This window comes from Mastigoproctus giganteus, chromosome 8 (assembly GCF_048544385.1).
Source record: "Mastigoproctus giganteus isolate SK-2022 chromosome 8, ASM4854438v1, whole genome shotgun sequence".
Classification (NCBI taxonomy): domain Eukaryota; kingdom Metazoa; phylum Arthropoda; class Arachnida; order Uropygi; family Thelyphonidae; genus Mastigoproctus; species Mastigoproctus giganteus.
The window spans coordinates 47,734,192-47,755,607 of NC_143582.1; the positions used below are offsets into that span (position 1 = coordinate 47,734,192).

The 21,416-nt window shown below is 39.0% G+C and overlaps 1 protein-coding gene across 1 annotated transcript in view; it reads right to left on the reverse strand.

Moving 5' to 3' along the window:
- Positions 1-4,446: 4,446 nt before the first annotated feature.
- The window catches only part of LOC150081515 (uncharacterized), a 66,350-nt gene continuing 49,380 nt past the window's right edge, over positions 4,447-21,416 (reverse strand). The window contains exons 3-4 of the mRNA XM_090380230.1: positions 18,192-19,174; positions 4,447-4,542 (exon numbers count right to left, since the gene is read on the reverse strand). Coding sequence (XP_090236356.1) covers positions 4,447-4,542; positions 18,192-19,174 — 1,079 coding nt within the window. The remainder of the gene's footprint in view (positions 4,543-18,191; positions 19,175-21,416) is intronic.

The following is a 21,416-nucleotide window of genomic DNA, read 5'->3' on the forward strand; positions in this document are numbered from 1 at the left end:
AATTATGGCTGAAATGTTATCAGACGCCCTCAGTTTGCTTCAGTTTATCATTTTACGGTAGTTCAATAAAGAATTGCCCTTGCCTACTTACACATATCGCAGAGTCATGATATTTTGTGTGTAGCATCATACATATCTCTGTACTAAAGGTGTAAAATTTCAGGCCTGTGCTTAATGTGTTTTTCTCTTACAGAGCTGAATGTGTGACGAAGTAGCATCATGGACAAAGTTGAAGATAGAGCTGTAATCCGATATCTGTCCTTGAAGGGGAGGCCGCCTCCACCAGGTGGGCAGGAGCAGCAGTGCGTAGCACACGCTTCTTGATTAGACCAGGGTTCGAGCCCGTGACCACCAAAAACAGAGAAGCGGAAAGGTCAGGGAATGATCACCACATATCCCAGGAGCAATATGGCAAAATTTTCTCCTTCAACATCTTGAAGGGGAAATCTAAAAAAATCCATGAGGAGATGACTGCTGTATATAAGGATGAAGTCCCATCCTATGGTATTGTGAAGCACTGGCAGACAGTTTAGATGTGGTCGGACATCGGTAGAAGCTGAGCCCATTCCAGGTTGTCCCCGTTCAGCCATTGGTGACAGCATGATCAGAAAAGTGGAGTCGTTAATCATGGAAGATCGCCAGATATCTGTGCGAGAATTGTCCCAGGAGGTGAAGATTAGTGTGTGCTCTGTTGAAACAGTCCTTCATGGCCAACTCCATTTACGGAAATTGAGTGCAAGATGGATTCCCCGATTGACTGGTTTCCAGAAGGCTGATCGACAACAGAAATCACAAGAGTTGTTAGCCTTGTGCCAAAAAAATGAGGAACACTTTTTCTCTCGGCTAATCACTCAGGATGAAAGTTGGATACACCATTTCGACCCTGAAAGTAAAAAGCAGTCCATGGAATGGTGACATCATGGTTCCCCACCCCCCAAAGAAGGCAAGGGTCCAAGCGTCAGCAGAAAAGGTCTTACTGACAGTGTTTTGGGATGAGAAAGGCATAATAATGACTGATTACTTGCCGAAAGGTAGAACAATTACAGGTGCCTATTATGCCAACTTACTCACAAAATTATGGGAGAAAATCAAAACATGTAGGCTTGGCATGCGGTCCAAAGGTGTTAGAATGCTTCAAGACAATGCCCCAGTTCACATTTCTGAAATTGCAACAACACAAGCGGCCACTTGTGGATATGAAATACTGCCCCATCCAGCCTACTCACCCGATCTTGAATGATTGGACTTCTTGTTTCCTTCCCTCAAATCATTTCTTCAGGAGACTCACTTCCCTGACGACGAGACAGTCATTTCTGCAACAGAGTCATGGTTCAAAGGCCAACCTCACAATTTCTACAAAAACAGTATCCGTAGCCTCATCCATCGATGGGAAAAAGGTGTAAATCCGCACGGTGGCTATGTAGAGAAGGAGTCAACCTGCTGTTTGTTATCTGGTTTTTAGGAGCATTAGCAACTAAGGCCATATTGCTCCGGGATATGCAGTGGTCATTCCCTGACCTTTCCGCATCCTTCGTATTTGGTGGTGATGGGCTCAAACCCCGGTCTAATCAAGAAGCGTGTGCTAAGCACTGCTGCTCCTTCCTACCTGGCTACGGAGGCACCCGACTAAACCTGCACCAAGAATCAATAGGCTAGCACCTCTGCAGCTAGGTCAGGGCGATTCTTTATTGAACCACCCTTGTAAATGGAAAACAAAATGAAAAGTTCACCAGGTGCAAACTAATATTTAGTTGAACCGCCTCTGGTCCTGATGACAGCAGCACACCATCGAGGCATTGACAAGATCAATTTCTGAAGATAATCAAGATAGTTCGTGGTTCCAAACACGAATTATGGCTTCCTGACGTTCAACGAAGGGTCTTTGTTTTCTTTCCGAAACTGCAGATTCCACACGATGCCAACAGTTCTCTATAGGATTCAGGTCCGGGCTGTTTCCTGGCCAGATAAGTTGTAATGAGCTGTTCTTCCAACCATTTTTTCACATGTAATAATTGTAAACACATTACTGTCGAACCTCTAATGCAGAAATGAAGCTAAAGTAACTACAGAAGTGCCTACTAACACTTTTCGCCCAATGACAAGGAACAGAGTTGTCCTGAAAGATGCAGTTACTTGGCAGTTTGAAATGGTTTCTAATGGTTGGCAGCAATTTGCCTTCCAATATAGCCAGGTATCCATTGGCATTTATGGAACCTTTTATAAACTGCAGATGACCTACTCCACGATATGAAATGCACCCCCATATCATTTGGCTGGTAGGGAATTTCACTGTACACACCATTCAGTCTGGATGGTATTATTCTTCACCACATCTACAGTTTTCTCCCATCAGAGCCGTGCAGGTTGAATTTCTTCTCATCCGAGGAAAATAACCGATTTCCACTGCTCGTGGATCCATTTGATATGCTCCTTACACCAAATTAATTGGGCCTTTTTCATTTTTTGTGTGAGGAGGACGAGGGGCTTCTTCTTCGGACAATGGGCTACAAGTTCATTTTTGAAGAGGCATCTTCTGACTGTTACTGCACTTGCTACCACTCCTGTATGTTCTTCCCATTCTCTTTTCAGTTGAGATGAAGAAGCTTTATATTTTTTAAGGCATAAGTGCTTCAAAACGTGGTCCTTGTTTGGCATAGAGACTCGTTTGCTTCTGGTTCCTTTTTTTTCCTATCAGCAAAACCAGTATTCTTGAGTTTGGAAAGAAATCTACTCACTGTCGACTGATTACAAGACACTCTATAAGTAATATGACAGGAAGAACATCCTTCCTCGTGTAAAGCAACAAGAGCAGTCTTTCTTCATGGTGTCAACTGCATGTAACTCGCCATCCTGACACAAGCAAGGAATGACCGCAACTCTTGTAGAGCGTGCTTATATAGGTGAAAGTAACAGCTGATGCAATATTACATCATCACGTGCGCGTGTCAATCTTATTTGATACAATCTGTAAGAAATATTGCCATATACTTACGTTATTCGGATGACAATTACAATTTTAAGGGGTTATGCGCTTTCTTTGAACATCAGTGTATATATATATTTTTAACCTCTTTTCAAGTAATTTATCCAAGATGAACTTTCATTAAATTCATAAAATTAAAATAGTATCAATGACTTTCTTAATTTATTTTCTTTTTCAGATATCAAAAAGAGATTATTCAAGGTTTCTCTATTTAAATGTTTCATCCACAGAATAGGCCACTTTGGTCATGTGAAGAAACTATAGCTCTGATCTCCATTTGGGAAGAAAAAGAAATACAAAGTGCTTTAAACAATACTGTAAGAAATTACTACATTTATGATCTAATAGCTAGTAAATTAAAAGAAAAAGGTTTCAATCGCACACCAACTCAGTGCCGCATCAAAGTAAAAAATCTAAAAGCAGAATATAAAGCTGCAAAAAATCAGAATGTCATTTTGAAAGATCTTCGAAGACAATCAAAATATTTACATTTGCTAGAAAATATTCTGGGACCACGTTCAGAAATTGCCAATCCACCTTCCCCACTTCCCTATTTTGACCTCTATAAATTTAATGTAACACCATCAAATAGTCATCCTCAAGATGAAGGCAGTACTGCCCTTCCAGATAGAAATGATATTCAGTTGGTTAATGTTTTTCATCTTAATACACCACAGTATTCAGAGGGTTCATGGAGTCCAAATCCTGCCATTTCCACTTCCAATCATTCTTTTCAAACAAACCTCACAAATAAAAATACTGATTATTCGTCATCTGCTTCTGTTCCACCTAAAAAAGAGAAGAAAGATGATGATGACTGTACAGAAGAAACCTCAGAATATTCTCAAGAACAAAAACGTAAACCATCAACCAAGATACCAAAGGAATTTCAGGCACTTAAAACTGTTATGCTTTCTGTGACAGACCAGTTTTTACAATATCAGGAGGCATCAGAGCAAAGGTTTTATAATTTTGAACTAGAACGAATGCAATATGAAGCTGAAATGGAAAAAAGGAGATTAGAATTTTTTAGGGAAGAAAGTGAAAGGCAGAACAGAGAAGATGAACAAAAGGAGCAAAAGATTATGCAAATATTAGACCATTTGCTTTCTAAGTACGAGAGTGTTCCTCATAATGATTCTGCTTCTGATATTGTCAGCCATGATATGTGTGTTGTAGAAATCCATGAAGATACATAAGTAATGAATTTTCACAGTACTGCTAATTTATAATTTAAGCCCACCCATTTTGAATATATCATTGATTCTATATGATTACGTTATATTGAAAGCTCAAGAATTACTATTTAAGTTAGGTTTTACAACCAAGAATTTAGAAAATTCTTGGTTGTCATCAATTCATTATAATTATTTTGATAAAATTAAGTTATATCTTAAGTTGCAATTTATAGCTGACCTTCTTAAGGTAAGCAGGTTTAGTGGTTATTAGCTCAACATTTTTGTTTATCCAGTAAGATACAGAGAATATTTAAGTAGTTCTGTCTGATTGTAGCCTGCTGTTGCTGCTAAAGTAAAAATAACAATAGTATCTCCTGATAACTTGAAAATTTTTTAAGAACAAATAATGTAAACCCATTTAGAGGCTATATAAAATTCCATTTACAATATTTTTTTCTTTTTCTGTTTTTAACAATATTTAACCTCATTGTATATCCATATCATAAGCAATAGATTACCTCTCTCATCAACATGCACATATTTGCGGTTAAAATTTTTGCAAATCATTTTTTTTTTTTTTTTTCTTTTTAGATTCTGTTTTTCAGGGATTAAGATTACATTTTAAAACAAATAGCTAATATAATTATAACACCTATTTAGAAATAAAAATTGCACTGAAGTACCATTTATGAATGAAAATCTAAACTTCTGTCGGTTTTATTGGTGTAGGTTTAAAAATTTGGTTACTTTCATGACACACCATGTCATCACATGCAATGGAAGGGGATTAATATAAAACATTAAGCACAGTAGAATCTCATAAATGTGGCAGTATTGGAACTTTACCATTAACCAGACTTTTTAAAATCTATTATCATACGGTTCTGCTGGTAGTCAAGTACACAAGATCATCAACTACTACAATAAAAAGATTATGCTAAGTTTTGACAGTGACAAAAAAACATTTTTACTAACAATTATAGCATGAAACTATTTCTCTTTGTGATGCATAGAAAGTGAGTTCTGGTCTCCTGCCTTGTATTTCTGAAAAGTATCTTAACAAAATGAAGTTTTTTTTGTTAAAAATTACACAAAATAATAAAATATTTAATTTAAGGTATTCCTTGAGTTATGTGATTCCTAGGTAAACTGTTGTTTAAGTTGAAACTTACATTGGTATTATTATTATGTTTATTTCCGAATTGGAAATATGTGCATAATGGAGTTATGTTTCGTGGTATTTTCTTACTACTACTTCAGTGACAGCAAAGATTTCCAACAATATTATTTAGATAATATAATTTAGTTTATTTATTTAATTTTGTCTTATTTTATTCTATTTTAATTTATCCAATTTTTCTTTCTTCTTATTTAATTTTTATCACATATCCTTAAATGTGTATCAACTCCCCCCCCCCCATTAAGTCATCTGCAATAATGATACCCTCAGGGCACAAATAAACCCTGGGATAGAGATAACCCCTTAGACCCTTGTCCCCCAAACCATCTGGCAATGAGATTAAATAAACCACAGTTTTTATATATAGGTAACCTTCGTATAACATGGTAGTTAGGTTCCTATAAAATCTCTTGTAGTGCAAAACAGTGTTATGCAGGACGAAGAACCAGTACAAAAAGGGGGGGGTTACATTCCAAAAACTAACAAAAATGCATAATTTTTTATAACTATCGGAAACTTAATTTTTATTAAAAATAGTAATAACTGAACAAACTCTTACAAACTGATATATATATAAGTCAGATAATGCATGTTCATTTAATTTTCTTCCTCTTCATTGTTGCTAAGCACAATCAAATGAGAACATTTTCTCTGTTGAAGAATATCTTCACCTTCTAAACTTTCTTCTGCAGCATCTAGATTTTGTGTATCTTCTGCTTTCTTTAAAAAATCAGTAATCTGGGTTTGTTTGCTTTTGATTGATAAATCTTTGTAAATTTAATGATATGGAGCCAAGCATTTTTTAAGCTCCCTTTTGAACTTTGCACTCCTTTCAGTCAAAGGATACACATTCAAAAAATAAGATTCTAATTGCTCGGCTAAAAAGCATACGGGAAGGCATAAGCCTTCCCGTATGCTTTTTAGTTTAAAATTTGGAACTTCAGAATTTGCATCTGTGATATCATCCTCTGAATTGATTTGGTTTACTTCCGATGCCATTTCCACCAAATCTGCTTTTCCAGCCTCTTTTTCTACCAGTAATTTTTGAACATCTTCAGTAGTCATATTAGCAAAAATTTGCCCTCCTACCAACTTCTGTTATCGCACCAATTCAACCATATTTCTTGAATGAACTGGCTTTGGCCATACGTCTTTTCAACACGCATTTAAAGTTGACTGTTTAACTTCTTTGAGCGATAAAGCTATGATTCCGATACAGTCCACAACTGAAAAATGTTTCCATGCCTCCATCACTTCCAATAGATTTGGAATCAATTTTTTCCAAAATACATTGTAATGATTTTCTGATAATGCCTTGATCTAATAGCTGAATTAAAGAAGTTGTATTAGGTAGTAGGAACATTACTTGAATGTTTGGATGGCCTGGCACATTATCCAATAGTAATAAAACTTTAAAATCTAGATTTTTCCCGCTTTAAATTGTTTTCCATACTTTTTGGCACAAAAACTATGGAAAAATTTAGAAACCATTCTTTAAATAAATCGGCAGTTACCCAAGCTTTTTTATTTGCTTTCCGGTTTACCAGTAACAGTATCTCCTGATGTGTTACTGCATATAAGTAACATTACACCATCTTTTGATGCCTTAAAACCAGGTGCGTTTTCTCTCTTTTTTTGAAATAAATGTTTTGTTGGGCATTTTTGATTGGCATTGAAACCTTGATGTGGTGTGTATCTGTGATCTTCACTAATTTTTGAAATTCCTCTGCATACTTCTCGGCAGCTTCATTATCAGCCAATGCACTTTCCCCTTGAATTCTTATGTTATGTAATGAGAAGTGGATTTTAAATTGCTCAAACCAACCTTTACTGGAACAAACTCCAGGTTAACAGAAGGTTCTCCATTTTCTTTTAAATGGTTACTGAGTGCTTTTCCATTTTCTCAATTATTGGCACTTGAAGACGAGCTGTCACATTTTGAGAAATGAAAGATACTGCAGCAACAGCAGTTCTAATTTTTCTTTATGGTCCAGATTGTTGCTTCATTTAAATTTAAGCTTTTTTGTGAAACAAATTTAAATAATACCTTTTCCCCTTTTTTTTAAGACTATCCAAAATTTGCATCTTTGATTCTAGAGAAATAAAGTTTCTTATTTTGACCAGTGCTTTTCTCTTTCCTTAGGCATAATTTAGGACAGGAATTTAATTCACAACAAAGAAATTATTCCAATATGGTTCTTAAGAACAAAGATTAGCATTATTTGAGGCATATGATGCAAGAAAACTAGCTTATAGAGAATCAGCCAAAAAAAAAAAAAAAAAAAAAACACACCTTCCCATTTCATCAATGCGGTCACTCCAAATGATTGTATAGTTCAGCCTTAAGTTTATTTAAGCTATCAACTTCCACAACAGCATATGAAAGTGTGTTTCAGCAATCAACTACACGCTGGCTAAAGGCAAACTTCCACACATCTATTCTACAACTGTCTTTCCTGAACTTGAATCTATGCCCCCTTAAGTTTGTAATCTGAGCAAGAGGAAGAATCCCATCAGAACTGAGCCTGCTCAATCCATTCAAGGCCTTGTACACCTAAATCAGATCACCTCACAGGTGCCTAGACTCCAGATGCTGCAACTGACAGAATTTAAGCTTCTGGTAACAGAACCACTTTGTTCCTCTTACCAATCTTGTTGCCCATCTCTGTACTCGTTCTAGCAACTCTACATCTTTCCTAAAATGAGGCCTCCAGACCTGTACGCAGTACTCAAGGTGTGGCCTGACCATTGCCTTATACAAAGGTATGATCACCTTCACCTCCTTGTCTCTGCTAGCAAAATTCCTATATATCATTGACAAAACTCCATGACCTGCTCTGGCAGCCCACCTGCACTGCTCAGAGAACTTCATATCTGCCTGCACAATTACCCACAGGTCTTTTTCATTCTCCACCTCCCTGAGTGTAGTACCACACGGTATGTTTCTCTTGGGTTACTGCTACCCATATGCAGTACTTTGCATTATTTCAATATTAAACTTCAGTTGCCACTTCTCATCCTATCTACCTAACTTTTCTAGATCCTGTTGCAGTAGCATACTGTCATTATTATCATTAACAAACCTGCCAATCTTTGTATCATCTGCAAACTTGGACATTAAGCCTGATATACCTTCATTGATATCATTAATAAATACACCAAACAACAAAGAGCCCAGCACTGAACCCTGGGATACTCCACTAATAACATTAGCCCACATAAAGCAGTGTCCATTGATTACAACTCTCTGCCATCTCCCATTCAACCATCCCTTTATCCATTGCAGCAACTTGCCCTTAATGCCATACCACTCCAATTTGTACAGCAGTCTTCCATGTGCAACAGTATCAAAAGCTTTCCTGAAATTCAAATATATGATATCAAAATTATTTACATCCAGTTTCTTTATAAGCATTAGCAAAGGCACATGATGCAAGAAAGAAAGCTTATATAGCATCAGCCAAAAAAAAAAAAAAAAACACCCTTATTTCACCCATTTAAGCTATCAACTTCTACAACAACAAATGGAAGTTTGTTCCAGCAATCAACCACCCCCTGTCTAAAGGAAAACTTCTGCACATCTATCCTACAACTGTCTTTCCTCAATTCGAATTTATGCCCTCTCAGGTGATTATTCTGAGCAAGAGGAAGAATCCCATCAGCATTGAGCATGCTCAAACCATTCAAGTCTTTATACATCTCAATTCATATCGTAGTATCCAATCAAATTGGTCAGACAAGACGTCCCCTTAACAAACCCATGCTGTTTCTTAACTATTAATGCAGTCTTTTTAGCATTAGCATTGGTAGCAACACATGATGCAAGAAAGCAAGCTTAAACAGCATCAGCCAGAAAAAAAGAAAAAAAAAAAAAACCTTCCCATTTCACTGATCCATTCATTCCAAATGTTTGTCTAGTTCTGCCTTGAATTTATTTAAGCTATCAACTTCCACAACAACAGATGGAAGTTTCTTCCAGCAATCAACTAGCCGCTGGCTAAAGGCACATTTCCGCACATCTATTCTAAAACTGTTTTTTCCTCAGTTTGAATCTATGTCTTCTCAAGTTTGTAATCTGAGCAAGAGGAAGAATCCCATCAGTATTGAGCCTGCTCAATCCGTTCAAGGCCTCAATCAGATTGCCTCGCAGGTGCCTAGTCTCCAGAAGCTACAATTTGCAGAACTTAAGCCTTTCATCATAAGAGCACACCTTTGTTTCCTTCACCAGTCTTGTTGCCCTTCTCTGCACTCTTTCTAGCAATTCAATATCCTTCCTAAAATGAGGCTTCTAGACCTGTACGCAGTACTCAAGGTGTGGCCTGATCATTTCCTTATACAAGGCGATAAACACCTCCTTATCCCTGCTCGCAAAATTCCTGTATATCATTGACAAGACACCATGACCTACTCTGGCAGCCTGTCTGCACTCTCAGAAAACTTCATATCTGACTACACAATTACTCCCAGGTCTCTTTCATTCTCCACAACCCTGAGTTTAACACCACCCAGTTGGTACATTTCTGTCGGGTTACTGCTACCCATATGCAGTACTTTGCATTTGTCAATGTTAGGTTTCAGTTGCCACTTCTCAGCCCATCTACCCAACTTTTCCAGATCCTGTTGCAGCAGCATACTGTCATTACTGTTATTAACAACCCTGCCAACCTTTGTATCATCTGCAAACTTTGACATTAAGCTTGATATACCTTCATCAATATCATTGATAAATATACAAAACACCAATGGGCCCAACACCAAAGGACACCACTAATAACACTGGTCCACATAGAGCAGTACCCATTGATTACCATTCTGTCTTCTCCCACTCAACCATCCTTTAATTCATTGTAGCAACTTGCCTTTGATGCCATAATGCTCCAATTTGTACAGTAGTCTTCCATGTGTAACAGTATCAAAAGCTTTCCCGAAATCCAAGTATATGATATCAAAATTATTTTTTGCATCCAGTTCCTTTGTGAGCACATTGTAGTATCCAATCAAATTGGTCAGACAAGACTTCCCCCCTTGACAAACCCATGCTGTGTCTGAATTATTAATGCTGTCTTGTCTAGATGATTCTGCAATGCTTCTTTAACCAGTGACTCCATTATTTTTCCTGGAACAGACGTCAAACTAACAGGTCTGTAATTACTCGTGTCACCCTTTGATCTGTCTTTGTGAATTGGAGATACATTTGCACATCTCCAGTCCGTGGGGACTTCTCCCGAGTACAAGGATGCTTTCATAATCATGGCTAAGGGTTTGCTTACTTCCTTTGCCACCCCTTTAATATATTTTGATAGATCCCGTCTTTCCCAGGTGCCTTACTTATGTATAACATCATCAATTTCTCCTCCAGTTATTACAAAATCACTTAGCTCCCTGTTAGAGTTTGATAAACTTCTGGCATTCCCCTCCTTGAATAACTCATGTGTGAATGTAGATGCAAAATACTCATTCAATTTATCAACTACTTGAGTAGGATCATCAGTAGTCAAACCATCTATGTTATGTGTATCAATCTGATTCATCCTCTTCTAGAGTTTATATATTAGTAAAGAAGTCTTTGCTGTTTTTCTTTGCATCCTTTGCCAAAGATTTTTCATAATCTGCCTTCACTTGCCTAACCTCCTTTGTGACTTGATTACAGACTAGCTTGTATCTACCATTGGCTTCTGTCACCCGACAGTTTATGTCCATCCCATGCACTTTACTTCTCTGCCACGAGTCTCATTAGTTCATCTGACATCCATTTGGGCCTAAACTTAGAGTAGTATTTCTTAGTTGGAATAAAAAACCTAGTAGCTTCCAAAATTACTTCCTTGAATGTTTCTCATTTAGTATTTGCTCTTTCTAACATCATCAGTTGATCCCACTGTATAGAACCTAAAAATCTCTGAGAACACTGTAGTTGCCTTTACGAAAGCAAAACACTTCCCTTTACCCCTGATGGTAGTTACATCTTTAAGTAAATCCTATATCAATACACTGTGATCGCTGCCACCTAGTGGTTCCTTTATCTGTAAATTCTTAATGCATGAATAATCACTGCTGATAATCACATCAAGAGTGTTACTCCCTCTTGTTGCCTCTCTAACATGCTGCTGTAGAAAACAATCATCCAATAAATCCACAAAAGCCTTGATAGTGTGCGAGTGACCAAACCACAAGTTCCAGTCTATATCTGGGAAGTTAAAATCCCCCATTATAAGACACTGATTTACTGGCCCACTCTATTTCTCTGTATAACTGTTCATTGTATTCATCAGAGTCATTAGGCCTATAACAAACTCCTACCTCAGTTTTCCTTTCCCATTGCTTATGTCATACCAAACTGACTCAACATTGCACTGTCCATCTATGTCAACTGGATGCACTTCCTTAGATTTTGTTATGTTTCTTAACTAACAGCATAACCCCTCCTCCTTTCCTATCCTGTCTATCCTTTCTGTACACATTGTACTCCCCAAATTCCAATTCTGCATCTCTTATATCTGAGTGGCACTACGTCTCTGATATTCCAACGTATCTGCTTTGGATGTCTTAACCAGCTCTTCAAATTCACCAAATTTATTTACTATACTCCTAGTATTGGTGTACATGCAAGTATACATGCACCTGTTCTTACTCTTAGTTACTCTAACACAGCCCATGTATTTACTTGTTTCATGACTCCAGCAACTGGTTTTGTGGGGTGCTGCTCATTCCAATAGAAGTAGTGCAAGAATCATTTCCACCTCTGCCTGCAGCTACTGTTGATCTATTAGTCTGTGAATCCCCCCAAGCTAGCAGTTTTTTGTCCCTCCTATCGTGTCTAGGCAGGATTGCAGACACTTTCAAATTTAATCCTAACTCAACTTTTTTTCCAACATTGACCTGTACTTGCTTAGTAAATCTGCAGATATCCTACACTTAATGTCATTAGTACCTATACCTACGTGTACAATGATATCACCTTTTGTGCCCTTAAAAGATGATATCTGCTCTACAATGTCATAAACATTTGCCCCCTGGCAGACATACCCAGGTCCTATTCCATCTATCCTTTTTGTATAATATATTTCCCGTTTCCCTGACAATTGAGTCACCAACAATAACTAGCTCCTGTGGGACCAGTGCATTCTGCCTTGAAGGTTGCCACTGTGTTGCCTGGTGCATAAGAGTGAGATCTGGCATTGAGTTGGACAACTTAGAACTTTATGCTCCCCCCATTTTAATTCCTTCGAGGGCTCTTTAAGCTCTCATAGATGCCCATCAGAATGCTGAGTTGGCACCAATTTCTTCACATTCTCTGCACCTAGCACACACACAAAGACATCCTCCATGGCTAGATCGTATCCTGTTCGAGAGAGAGAGAGAGATCCGCAAACATGTCGCATTTTGCAAATTTTTTAGACTGTGATGCATTGGAGAATCGTCCCCTTCAGTTCTCCAGAAAACCACAGCACGTTAGCTACTTTGCACAAGTTGCTTTGCTTCTCTAGTCTGGGCATGATTTCCATTTAAATACAATTTAATTAACAATAAAAATTAAAATGATTTATAAATTAAATTAATTGAATACTATACTAAGCAAACAGATTCCTACTACAGTGCTACTTACGCTATCTAGTTTTATGTTATGCCTTACACTATCAAGTTCAAGATATACGTAATGCTATCCCATATCGATACTACACAATGGTGGCAAGTTTTGAACGGTACAAGTTTTACTTATACTTAAGTAATAACCCACAAAATCTATATCTAAGTTCAAAATAAACTATATATCGTAACTAGGAATATAAAGCTACTTCTAGAAAATAAATTAATATGCTAATTTAGTCAATAAAATGGTAAAAATTTAAGAAAGACTTCTCTATTAGTTGAAGCCATAAAAACTTCGCCTGCACCAAGCTAACCTCGTTCCCTTATCTAGGTGATCCTGCATCACCTCTTTAACCAGTGACTCCATTATTTTCTCTGGAACAGAAGTTAAACTAACAGGTCTATAATTATTTGTGTCAACCTATGAACCCCCTTTGTGAATACATTTGCACATTTCCAGTCCATGGGGACCTCCCCTGAATCTAAGGATGCTCTCGTAATTATGGCCAAGGGTTTGCTTACTTTCCTTGCTCCCTCCTTCAATATAACTGGATAGATTCCATCTGCCCCAGGTGCCTTTTTTTATGATTAACTTAACTTCAACAATTTCTCCTCCACTTTACTCTCCGTTATTACAAAATCATTTATCTCTCTGTTAGAGTTTAGTAAACTTCTGTCCTCCCCTTCCTTACAGAATTCTTCATGTGTAAATATAGATGCAAAATACTCATTCAGCTTGTCAGCTATCTGAGCAGGATCATCAACAGCCAAACTACCAACATCAAGTGGACCAATCTGATTCATCCCCATCCTTCTAGAGTTTACATAAGTAAAAAAGTCTTTGTTGTTTTTCTTTGCATTCTCTGCCAAGGATTTCTCATAATCACCTTTTGCTTGCCTAACCTCCTTTGTAACTTGATTACAGGCTAGCTTATATCTACCATAAGCTTCTGTGTCACCTACCAATTTATATGCATCGCACGCATTTTTCTTCTCTGCCACGAGCTTTATTAGTTCATCTGACATCCATTGAGGCCTAAATCTTGAACAGTATTTCTTGGTTGGTATGAAAAGCCTAGTAGCTTACAAGATTGATTTCCTGAAGGCATCGCATTTAGAATTCACTGTTTTTAACATCATCAGTTGATCCCACTGTATAGAATTCAAAAACTGCCTGAGACCACTGTAGTCACCTTTATGAAAACAAAAACCCTTCCCTTTACCCTTGATGGTAGTTATATCTTTAAGTAAATCCCACATCAGTACACTGTGATCACTGTCACCTAGTGGTTCCTTTATCTGCAAATTCCTAATGATGCATCATCACTGCTGATAATCAGATCAAGAGTATTACCCCCTCTGGTTGCTCCTCGAACATACTTCTGTAGAAAACAATCCTCTAATAAATCCACAGAAGTTTTGCTAGAGTGCAAGTGACCAACCGACAAGTTCCAGTCAATTTCTGGAAAGTTAAAATCCCCATTACAAGACATTCTGATTTACTGGACCACTATTTCTCTGCACAACTGTTCGTTGTACTCATCAGAGTTATTTGGCCTATAACACACTCCTATTCTCATTTTCCCTTTTCCAGTGTTTATGTCACACCAAACAGACTCCATATTGCACTGTCCACCCATGTCAACTGGATGCGTTTCCTTAGATTTTATGTGTTTCTTAAAATCCTTTCTGTATACATTGTACTCCTCAAATTCCAATTCTGCACTGCTTATATCTGTGTGACACCATTTGATAATTTATTTATCCCCATTTTGTGTTACAATAATTGTTGGGAGATAACAGCAAGAAGGGAGGAAGAACACATAAGCCAGAGGCTTTTTAGGGGATGTTCCCTTTGAAAAAGATAACAATAAAAACAGATCTGAAATTACACAGGTGTTATTTAACAGATTGTTATTGTTGTTATTTGGTTTTTAGGAGCATTAGCAACTAAGGCCATATTGCTCCGGGATATGCGGTGGTCATTCCCTGAATGACCTTTCCGCATCCTCCGTATTTGGTGGTGACGGGCTCGAACCCCGGTCTAATCAAGAAGCGTGTGCTACGCACTGCTGCTCCTTCCCACCTGGCTACGGAGGCGCCCTATATAACAGATACATCATAAATAAATCAGACATGTTTCTACATTCCATTACTCAGACTTCGAAAACCATCCACATACGTCACTTGGTTAACAACAGTACTTGTATTTACATTGTGAGTACTTTTACAGTAACAAGTATGAAAGAAAAAAATGATGAAATAATTGCCTAGAGTGTTACAAACTTTTTCACAGCTATTACTTCCATGTCTCTGATATCCTAGCAATATCTGCCTTTGATGCCTTGATCAGCAATTCATCAAATTCATGTACTGAACTTCTAGCATTGGTGTACATGCAAGTATACATGCACCTGTTCTTACTCTAAGTTACTCTAACACAGCCCATGTATTTATTTGTTCTATGATGATCCCCAGCTGTTCCTGAAGTCCCCAGCAACTTGCTTTCTAGGATTCTGCTCATTACAGTAGAAGCAATGCAAGAATCACTTTCGCCTCTGCCTGCTGCCACTGTTAATCTTTTAATCTCCCACAGGAACTCGTAGTTGTTGGTGACTCTATTGTCAGGGAAACTGGGAACATGCTTTGTAAAAAGGATAGGTGGAACAGGACCAGAGTATGTCTGCCAGGGGCAAAGGTTGATGACGTAGAGCGGATATCATCTTTTAAGGGCACAAAAGGTGATATAGTTGTACACGTTGGCACTAATGATATTAAGAGTAGGAGACCGGCAGAATTCCTTAACAAGTACAGGTCACTGTTGAAAAAAAGCCGTGAATTAGGGTTGAATTTGAAAATGTCTGCAATTCTGCCCAGACACGATAGGAGGGAGTATATGATGAGAGCCTTGTCGATCAATTCGGCCCTGGAAAGATTGTGCAAGGCTCAAGGGGTAACATTTTTTTTCAGCCTGGTCTGTACTTGTTAACAGGAGAGACTGCTTTTACAGGGATGACATACACTTAAATAGAAAGGGTGCAAGAATATTTGCTGATGCTATCGAGGCAGTGTTAAGTGGGTTGGAAAACTGCTAGCTTGGGGGGATAGATTAACAGTAGCCACTGGCAGAGGTGAAAGTGATTCTTGCACTGCTTCTATTGGAATGAGCAGCAGCCTGGAAAACAAGATGCAGGATATTTCAGAGGCTGCTGGGAGTCATTGAGGTACAAGTAAACACATGGGTTGTGTTACGGTAGCTAAGAATAGGAACAAGTGCATGTATACTTGCATGTACACCAATACTATAATAATTAATGATAGACACCAGCCAGGAATTAAACTAAAAATTTACTATACAATGAAATAATATACAATGAAATATGATGCAAATAAAATAAAACACTGATTAAATTATAGTTAAAATATAGTTAAAAACAATAAAATTAATTAAAATAAACTAGGTTAAAAGCGATAAAACAATACAATCTGGAGCTTTCGGAGAACTGCCGTCTCCTTCTTCAACAGCATACTCAGGTGGTAGATGACTTTCATCAACCGGTGAAATACCACCACTTTGCTTATTGGAGGCTTGAAGTGGTGAAACCCATGTTTAGTCTCTAGAGCAAAGTTTCTGGCATCCCCCTCCCCCCATACTTCTCCTTCAACCCATGCACGGTACTATGTACTATAGGTTTTGATACCTTTCGTGTTTGGGGTTTTCATAAAAAAAAAAAAAAAAAAATACTACCAGTGCTAAAACACATCCTTAAGTAGCCGGTCCATGGCACTCATGCACGTGATCATCAAACACATGATCTACATTCTCCATGCGCGTATCGGAAATGGAAGTGGCTCGGGAGCGTGTCAAACAGAAACGGTCATCCCTTCTGAGGACAACTGCCTCAAACAGGGGGTGTAAACGGATCCCCCTGTCCCTATTAATAGTATTGTGACTGGATGAACCGATTCGCAAGCTCTCGAGCCACTTGCGTTCCCAAAATCCATGGGCGCGGTCGGTAATGACCGCGTCTTCAGGGGAGATCCGATGCTGCTTTTCCCAGAAATGCTCTGCCACAGCAGACCTCGCATAGTTAGCAGTCTTGATAGCGGTTGTGTGTTCCCCCAGACGGTCCTTTAAACGTCGGCCCGTTTCTCCCACATAACACTCCTCACAATCCGGGCACTTAATCTCGTAGACCACATTGCTAGTATGGTCCTGGGCTACGGGATCTTTAACCTGGGATATCACTGTGTGCAACCTCCGACCCGGAAGTTGCACACAGCGAGTCTGGCACTCCCGCAATGCCCGTACAATACGTTCTGAAAGGCCCGGATAGTAAGGAATGTATGCAGTAGCCACAGGGGCAGGCCACTCCCTACGATTGGACTCAACCCTATGAATATATTTGTCCAAGACCCTCTGGGGGTATCCACATTTCCTGAGGTCTGCCGTGACTTTGCAAATTTCTATTTCCTTTTCTTCAGGGGTACTACAGTGGGTCCCCACCCTATTCAACAATGCCCTGGCTACACTGTTCTTATGATGACAAGCCTGTGCTGAGCTATAATGAACAAATTGGCCACGGCACATAGGCTTTCTATAGATCGTTGTTTTTAATCTAGATCCATCTCTGCTCACCAAGACATCCAGAAACGGGAGGGACCCAGCTTCTTCCACCTCCGAGGTAAATTGTATAAATGTGGAAAAGCTGTTGAGCATATTGAGCACCTCATCTTCCTTTCCCTTTTTTAAAATAGTGAAGGTATCGTCCACATATCTCCTCCACTCGCGCATGGGGAAATTCAACTGATGAAACACCCTAGTTTCCAGTTCCTCCATTGCCAAATTGGCCACAATGGCACTGATGGGGGAACCCATGGCCGTGCCATGGACCTGCTTATACATAACTTTTTGAAACACCATGGTAGTGCTTGCGAGGCAAAATTCCACACCTTTACAAATATCATCAATGCTTAGTAAAGATCTAGCACTAAAGCAATCATCTCGTTCCAAGGCCGATCTTACACAATGCACCCCATGTTCAATGGGGATACATGTGAACAAGGATACCACATCAAACGAAATCATGAGTTCGTCTTCACCTATAGATTGGCTTCTTATAAAGTTCATAAATTCCTTGCTGTTTCTGATTACTAAACTGGAGCGTCCCACTATAGGAGAGATGACTCCAGCTAAAAATCCAGATAAAGCATAAGTGGGACTACCCACAAATGATACTATAGGTCTCAACGGAATGCCCACCTTGTGAGTCTTTGGGAGGCCATAAAACCGAGGTAATCGACAACCTGAGGCATGAAGAGACCAATAAACTTCTTTGGTTATTTTACCAGCCTTATGCCGTCCCTGTATAATGTTGTTGACTTGTCTCTCCAAACCAGCTAACGGATTTCGATGGGTAACTTTATATATGTTGCTGTCCTGTAAAAGATCCAGAGCTTTTGCACAATAATCATCCTTATTCAGTACCACTGTGGATCTGCCTTTGTCGGCAGGTAACATTATGATATCCTCATCTTTTCTGAGTTGTCTTAATGCTCTTTCATGTTTATGACTGAGATTAGAATGTGCTGTCCTGGTCTGACTCAAAATAGCCGCAACCCTAACCCGTATCTCATCAGCTTGGGTAACAGGTAACTTGTTGATGGCTTTTTCCACTCCCATAGCTATCTCTGCAATGGGAGGTCTGGCAGGAACCAAAGCAAACTTTGGACCCAGGCTCAATACTTCCTCCTGTTCTCTAGTAAATTGTTTGCCACTAAGATTATGAATAAAGTTGCCAGTATCCCTGTTACGCACCACCACGGATTCCTCTAACAATCTATTAAATTTGTTGATTTGCCTGCGCTTGTAAACCTCAGCAACCCTAGTTGCTTTATCTGCCACTACTCTCAAGACCACCGCACCATGCACTGGGGTTAAATTGGTACTGATGTATTCCAACTTCAGTCCAATACGACTTCTAATACCTCTCAGATCATTATGTAATTTAGAAATCCAAATACTTAGAACTTTTCTTTGATAGATCTTAGTAACTCTCCCCAGATGGTCATCATTGAAAGGCATTCTCACCCGAAAGCCATGTGGAACCAGCTCATGTGTTTTGCACCTATGAGCAAATCTCAGATGTTGCTTCTGTTTAGCTTCAGCTATGCTAATTTTCTGGTACTCGCGGATGTGTCGAAGCATCAAATGGCCATAATTATTCACTATATCTTGAAACAGGCCTATGGGGCTGGGAATTTCCATACTATAATGATTAATGATAGACACCAGCCAGGAATTAAACTAAAAATTTACTATACAATGAAATATGATGCAAATAAAATAAAACACTGATTAAATTATAGTTAAAATATAGTTAAAAACAATAAAATTAATTAAAATAAACTAGGTTAAAAGCGATAAAACAATACAATCTGGAGCTTTCGGAGAACTGCCGTCTCCTTCTTCAACAGCATACTACCAGTGCTAAAACACATCCTTAAGTAGCCGGTCCATGGCACTGTAGTACCCCTGAAGAAAAGGAAATAGAAATTTGCAAAGTCACGGCAGACCTCAGGAAATGTGGATACCCCCAGAGGGTCTTGGACAAATATATTCATAGGGTTGAGTCCAATCGTAGGGTTTCTGGATGTCTTGGTGAGCAGAGATGGATCTAGATTAAAAACAACGATCTATAGAAAGCCTATGTGCCGTGGCCAATTTGTTCATTATAGCTCAGCACAGGCTTGTCATCATAAGAACAGTGTAGCCAGGGCATTGTTGAATAGGGTGGGGACCCACTGTAGTACCCCTGAAGAAAAGGAAATAGAAATTTGCAAAGTCACGGCAGACCTCAGGAAATGTGGATACCCCCAGAGGGTCTTGGACAAATATATTCATAGGGTTGAGTCCAATCGTAGGGAGTGGCCTGCCCCTGTGGCTACTGCATACATTCCTTACTATCCGGGCCTTTCAGAACGTATTGTACGGGCATTGCGGGAGTGCCAGACTCGCTGTGTGCAACTTCCGGGTCGGAGGTTGCACACAGTGATATCCCAGGTTAAAGATCCCGTAGCCCAGGACCATACTAGCAATGTGGTCTACGAGATTAAGTGCCCGGATTGTGAGGAGTGTTATGTGGGAGAAACGGGCCGACGTTTAAAGGACCGTCTGGGGGAACACACAACCGCTATCAAGACTGCTAACTATGCGAGGTCTGCTGTGGCAGAGCATTTCTGGGAAAAGCAGCATCGGATCTCCCCTGAAGACGCGGTCATTACCGACCGCGCCCATGGATTTTGGGAACGCAAGTGGCTCGAGAGCTTGCGAATCGGTTCATCCAGTCACAATACTATTAATAGGGACAGGGGGATCCGTTTACACCCCCTGTTTGAGGCAGTTGTCCTCAGAAGGGATGACCGTTTCTGTTTGACACGCTCCCGAGCCACTTCCATTTCCGATACGCGCATGGAGAATGTAGATCATGTGTTTGATGATCACGTGCATGAGTGCCATGGACCGGCTACTTAAGGATGTGTTTTAGCACTGGTAGTATGCTGTTGAAGAAGGAGACGGCAGTTCTCCGAAAGCTCCAGATTGTATTGTTTTATCGCTTTTAACCTAGTTTATTTTAATTAATTTTATTGTTTTTAACTATATTTTAACTATAATTTAATCAGTGTTTTATTTTATTTGCATCATATTTCATTGTATATTATTTCATTGTATAGTAAATTTTTAGTTTAATTCCTGGCTGGTGTCTATCATTAATTATTATAGTATGGAAATTCCCAGCCCCATAGGCCTGTTTCAAGATATGTACACCAATGCTAGGAGTTTGGTAAATAAATTTTATGAATTTGAGGTATTGCTCAAAGCATCAAAGGCAGATATTGTTGGGATATCAGAGACGTGTCACACAGATATAAGAAATGCAGAACTGGAATTTTGGGAGTATAATGTGTACAGAAAGGGTAGACAGCATAGGAAGAGAGGAGGGGTTATGCTATTAGTTAAGAAACACATAAAATCCAAGGAAGTGAAGCCAGTCGACATCGCTGGACAGTGCAGTGTCGAGTCAGTTTGGTGTGACATAAGCATTGGGAGATCAAAATTGAGAGTAGGAGTGTGCTATAGGCCTAATGACTCAGATGAGTATAATAAGAAACTGTACAGGGAAATAGAGTGGGCCAGTAAATCAGAGAGTCTTATAATGGGGGATTTTAATTTCCCAGATATTGACTAGAATTTGTGGGTTGGTCACTCACACACTAGCAAGGCTTTTGTGGATTTATTGGATGATTGTTTTCTACATCAGCATGTTCGGGAGGCAACTAGAGGGAGTAATACTCTTGATCTGATTATCAGTAGTGATTCTTCACGCATTAAGAATCTGCAGATAAAGGAACCACTAGGTGGCAGTGATCACAGTGTGCTAAAGTGGGATTTACTCAAAAAGGTAACTACCATCAGGGGTAAAGGGAA